Consider the following 6,004-nt stretch of genomic DNA (forward strand, 5'->3'; position numbering starts at 1 on the left):
AAATGAGCAAGAGAACCATGGCATCAGCAATGATCTCCAAATCAATAACCTCAGAAATTACAAACTCAATGATCTGGCCCCGAAAGCTGGGACTTAGTCGTATATAAAGAAACAGAAGCAGGTGTATTAGATGAATGGTAATTGGAAACCGGGCAGAGTTAGGCAAGTAAATGAAATGAGCAATTAGGCCAGCTTTGGGAGTCATGGCCATGAAAAATATAGGGTTAGAATTGACCAGGTGCCCTTTCTTAGATCTTACTTTCTATTGATAGCCATTGATAAATAAATCCAGTATTTTTACATTAATCCTTTCTCTTGTCATTCGAAATCAGGTCGTACCATTTGCTGAAAAACAGCCTGATATCATGATGCCCCCACCTTCCAACTTCACTGTTAGTAATGACCACACTTTAGCCCTAAAGCAACATATCGACAGTGAATCTGACCAGATTATATTCTCCCATTATTACATGGCTAGTCACTAAAGCTCTTTATGATGGGCCCTTTTCTGATGATTCCAACTGAGTCCTGTTAGAAAACCTGTGTGCTTAATTTTTGGTGGTTAGTTTATTTCTTCACTGCTGGGTTTTGACCCCATTGGAGCTCAATGGAACATCCACATTTTTAGAAACATGTCTTAAATCAAAGGCATCACATTTCACAAGACGGTGAGAGTCTTTAAAGAGATTTTTTTAAAACCATTGTGATGCAGTTCTTTCTGCATAAATTGATTAGAAATATTTCCTTGTGCCATGAGTAAATCCTGAATACCAACAGATCTGAACCATTTCCTTGGTTGTTTCCTTTATTTCCTATCTGTGCCTTTTAGGAACCTATTTTATTTTATTCATTTATTCCCTTTGGTCCCTTGTTGCTATACATACAGTTTTTGTTCTAATTTGTTTAGGTCTTTTCCTTGTTTAGAAATTGCCAATAAAAAGTGGAATTCTCAGGAAGAAGATGTAAAAGTACATTTTCGTACAAAAAAAATGCATTCAATTGTTATTTTACCTGTTTAAAACAACTTTTCTGGGGTTTTTTTTGTTTTGTTTTCTTTATTTTTTTTATCGCCACCCAACTTTTGGTCTGATTTTTTTTACATTAGATATCTTTTTCCCTGCAGCCTAACACTGTGCATGCTTCGCCGCCTGATACCAACATGTATCCCCTGCTACATCAGGTAAACATTTACAGGTTTTTAAAACACTTTAGAGGTAGTATTGGCTTTTTTTGCTTTAACTCTCACTAATTTTTCTTTCCCACCACTTGCTGCAGGTTCCGCCTCCAGAAACCTCTACGTCTATGCACTACTGTACAAGATGTAGTTTTCACCTCTGGATGCTGAGCCACTGACTGATCATGCAAAAACATAGAAAAAAGGGATTTAAAGTTCTGAATAACCCAATTTTGTTGCAAGCTTTATCAAGAGATTAGTTGAATGTTGTTTTCAGAAGTATGTGTGTGGGCGGGGGTGGGGGGCCACAGGTTTTTTTTAAATATAACTAACTTCAGCGTGTGTGACCATCCAGTCACAGACCCGATTCAGTGGCGCATCAGATGTTTGTAAACTGAGCTTCTTTTAGGAGGGAAAGCAATGACAGCCAATCACACAACAGTAGACAGTGGGCTTGTGTGCGGTCTAAACTCAGGAAAGCATGCTTCCGCTAGAGCTGTGGTTTTTCGCTTGGCCAGAGTGCTCAACGAATGTCTGTGTACTGTAATGTAAAATTGTTTTTAGACAGTAAAACATAGAGGACCAAAATGGACGTTTGAAAAAGTGCAGGGTTACAAACACAATACCTCATCACTAGATCTACCTAAAGCCTTATGTGGAAACCCAAGGAACAGGCTTGGAGAGGTTTTAACATGGATCTTAAAGGTGGACCTGAAGTCCAAAAGCTCTAGGCATTCAAAATTGTTGCAGATAAGATTATGGTGATGAGCTCCAAGGAGTCAAAATGATTAGAAATCCCTACTGTAATAAGTGCATTAGATATTAATTTGTTTAAGTATATTTATGCAATTGTACCTGTAGACACTTCTGAAGATTATTATGAACTTTTCTCAGACATGTATATAGATGAATACAGAATGTATTATTAATTTCTCATGGATCTTTAGCTTTTTAAGAGGGATTGTTGCTATTATTTTGTTTGACGGTTGTTTTACCTTACCTTTTTATCTTTTCTTATTCATATACCCATTTATATACCCATGTGTTCAAGCAATGCAAGCCACTTTTCTTTGTGATGTTATATAGCTCTACTGTGTTTTGGTTTGTTTCTTATTTGGTTTATAGACAAAAACATCTGCTTTACTTAATAATTTTCAAAACATTTTACCTTTACAGCTTTTTGTAACATTTAAATGTAACATTGACTGATGTAACATGAATTGAAAGATAAAAATGTGACATATTTAGTAAAGGCAAGATTAGAAAGATTGCTTGTATTTTATTTGAAGTGCTAAGCTGTTTGATTATTGTGGTTTTGTACTTCTTAACAGTTCTCAATATAAAACTTTTTTAAATGACTTGTTATTTTTGACCAACTCTACCTATTTGTGGACTCTCCTGAAGAATGAAACCTTAATCTTTTATATTACAAGTAACACAAAGAATACATTTAAACCTAAGCAGGTAATTAAGATGTTGCCCTTTTGACTGCATATTTTGGGATTTCTTTGATTTAACAGCTATAGATTCTCATATGCCAATAATAAGGGATATATTTCAAACAAGAAATTAATTCAGTACTTAGTGGGAAACAACAATTAGGTTCAAGTTGAAGAACTGATTGATTCGCATCTCATCCAGTGATCTAGTTTTGCTGATCTTTGCACAAGACCAATTAAGATGCTCAGTGATTAATTAGTGAGCAAAAATAAATAACTTGCAGGATGATTACATTTCCGTTTTATTGTCGGTTACACTGAGGTAACTGGTTTTGGAAAGAGACAGAGTTGTTTTTGATCTTAACAATTAGTTGGAATGAATTGCAGAAAACTTTAAGAAAATCTGGAGACATGTTCATTCACTCTGAAACAATTATAATCTTCTAATGACCAAGGTATTGGACTAAATAATTGTTTTAAACAATATAAATGATTTCAGTAACATACCATGCACCTTACAAAATGTGATTTGATATAATTTTATTGCGCTAAAACTGTACAATTTGAAATGAACAACTAACAGCAGCACCCCCCCTTCTCCATTCATACCCAGGGCAGCTGTTTCCCTCGATAAAATATTATTCCTGATTAAATGAAGTATACTTAGACTTCTTAATTAGAAGTAGACTCCCATCTGGCGATAAACAAAAATTGCCGTATAACTATTCTTAAAGTTTTGTTAGGAGCTGGGTCTATAATGATGACTTCACCATAATATTGCTGCGAAGCTCATTATATTTGCAATACAAACAACCATGATATGCTTGTTCCTTTATATCCACCTGGTGAAACATTCTTCCAATGGTGCCATTACAACTGCAACGTCCAGAGCATAATGTTAGCTTCGCATGAACAGACTGCCAACATAAACAACCCCCTTAACACAAAACTAGGATTGAACATTGATGTTTTCCCTATCTAGACATTACCCAGGAGCCGTTGCCTCTAATCCAGCCTCACAGAAAATTACAACTGCCTGAGTCATGCAGTCATTCAGTGAGCGGGGTAAAAAGAAAATCAAGCTTGGACTGAATGAAACACATTATGACCTTGTCATGATGGGTGAAGATTCTAGCCCATATGCAGAACACACTCAGGAGGCAGGGAAAAAGTTAAATTGATTTATTTATGGTTAGAACAAAGCAGGTCAGGATGTATTCAGGTCCAGGGCTGGTCTCGGCTGGATTGCTGACCTGAAGCTGAGCAGAGCAGCCGAGGGGAATAATCCAAGGAGGATCCAGAGGTTGGTGACAGACTGAGTGCTCGAAGGAGGTTGGGCTTGGCTGAGGCTTGATGATCTCCAGATGTGGGTTCAGTAGCAGACGGCAGGCTGAGGTCTGAGGCTTGAACTGAGCAGGCCGAAGGGGGGAACCAGGAAGGTTAGAGACAGACGGCAGGCTGAAGGCTGAGACTTGAGCTGAGCTGGCAGCAGGAGGGAACCAGGAGGGTTCAGAGGCAGACGTCAGGCTGAGGGGCAGAGGCTTGGTTCTCCAGGGTTGGGTTCAGTCAGATTTCTTCCTAAGAAGCGGAGAAGACAAAACTGGTTAAGTTCAAGGTTCTGGTTTCAGGGGAGTAAGAGAATCAGACAGGCTGGTAGGCTCAGGGTTTGCTGTACCGTGGCTAACTAACACTCTGGCGTCGAGGTGTTGTCCACAACCCACATAAGTACTGGTCCCCTGATGAGCAGATGAGAATCAGCTGGTGAAGGCAGCTCCAGGTTCAGGAGATCCAGGAGCTCTCTGGTGGAGGAAAGTAGAAAGCACCCCAGACCCCAACAGAAAAACAAATAAACAGGAAGGGATCATCGGCGCCCTCTGGAGGGCAAGCCTCTGGATCCCAACAGACCTATTATGTCGCCCTACAGTTCAGAATCCATGTTTATCTGAATGAACACTTATCAACCACAATAATACATCTTAACTTTATTGTATTTTTATCCTTGTCTTATTTTATATTCTATAAAACTCTAAAAGAATATATTTCATATTCTTCTTCTTATATCTATTTTGTACTTACAATCTTATTTTTCTCTCTTCTGTAAATGGTTGCACTGCAAGAAAAAAAAAATTCTGATTCTGATTCAAGAAGCCATTTCAAATTAGCCATTTTAATCTAGATTAATCTAGATTAATTCCAAGATTACAGTGAGATAATCTAGATTCAAAAAATGTATCTATGCCCACCACTAATATATTTTTCAAACCTTTAATTGCTATCATGCCGATAACAACCATAATCTTTTTTGTTTCTAGAGGCAGCTGAGACCATACCTGCTATGGGCTTGTCTTATTACACTGTTTCCTACCATCTTCAATGCTTATTTTTATTTTATTTATTTTTTTTATTAGGAAACCCTACTACAAGACGATGGAGGCAGCAAGTGGGTATGACATCAAAAAATTAAAAGAGACTTTCCCTTCCTCAAGTCATCTCCAGGCTTCCATATCCAATAGAAGGTTGCATAAGAGCAGTGGAAATCCTTCATCTGATCACCTGGATCCAGATAAGAATGATTAGCTGAGGGAACCATTGGTGATCCCTTTCACCTTACATGATAATTATAAGGGATTTCTCAAAGAAATGATGGACAATATGCAAATGCAGATCAATTCTGTGTGTTCCCTGGCTTTCCTGTTGGATGCTCTCCATGCCTGGTGTTCCTTCTGATCCCCTCTGGGTTCAGTTTACCAATAACAAAATAAAAATTATAGTTCACCAAACTGTCTCCATCAAGTTATCTGCAATTCCTGAGTACTTGTGTACTTAGTTCTTAAGATACAGAGTTTCTCTGGTACAATCTCCCTTATATACACTGTTGTATGTAAGGGAGATTGTACCAGAGAAACACTGTATTATATACAGTATATAAGCGCGTGTCAACCCAACAAGCAGCTGACACTGGGGGACTTGACTCAGGAGAATCTGTCAAACACTCAAAGCTACACTGTTCTAAAATGCATTTTTGTACTTGAATGTCTTTGTTTCATATTTATGCTGTAGTTATTATTTGTAGGTTTGACTTTGTTGCATAGTTTTTTTGTTTGTCTGTAATTTGTCCCTCCCCTCCGTGTTGTTTGTAGGCTAGTCTACATGTTTAGATACCCCTGTGTTCATTGTGAGATATCAGTTCTGGTTTGTTATCCTTGGTTAGATTTGTCTTAGTTGATATCTTCTTTTGGGCCAATTTTTTTCTGAATTTTGAGTCTTTTGTTTGTTATTACAATGAAAGAATAAATGGATGATATTTTTTCTATGCCTTTGTCTATTTTGGCTATTGGAGGCTGGAAGCAATCAGGGCTATCACTACAGAATGTAAATCACATGTTCATAC

At 37.6% G+C, this 6,004-nt stretch overlaps 1 protein-coding gene across 1 annotated transcript in view; it reads left to right on the forward strand.

Moving 5' to 3' along the window:
- LOC107098632 overlaps positions 1-2,486 on the forward strand; it is a 10,114-nt gene extending 7,628 nt beyond the window's left edge. Inside the window, exons 8-9 of the mRNA XM_015396404.1 lie at positions 1,124-1,180; positions 1,276-2,486. Coding sequence (XP_015251890.1) covers positions 1,124-1,128 — 5 coding nt within the window. The 3' untranslated portion in view covers positions 1,129-1,180; positions 1,276-2,486. The remainder of the gene's footprint in view (positions 1-1,123; positions 1,181-1,275) is intronic.
- The last annotated feature ends 3,518 nt before the right edge of the window (positions 2,487-6,004 follow it).

This window comes from Cyprinodon variegatus, unplaced genomic scaffold (assembly GCF_000732505.1).
Source record: "Cyprinodon variegatus isolate N-32 unplaced genomic scaffold, C_variegatus-1.0 Scaffold794, whole genome shotgun sequence".
Classification (NCBI taxonomy): Eukaryota; Metazoa; Chordata; class Actinopteri; order Cyprinodontiformes; family Cyprinodontidae; genus Cyprinodon; species Cyprinodon variegatus.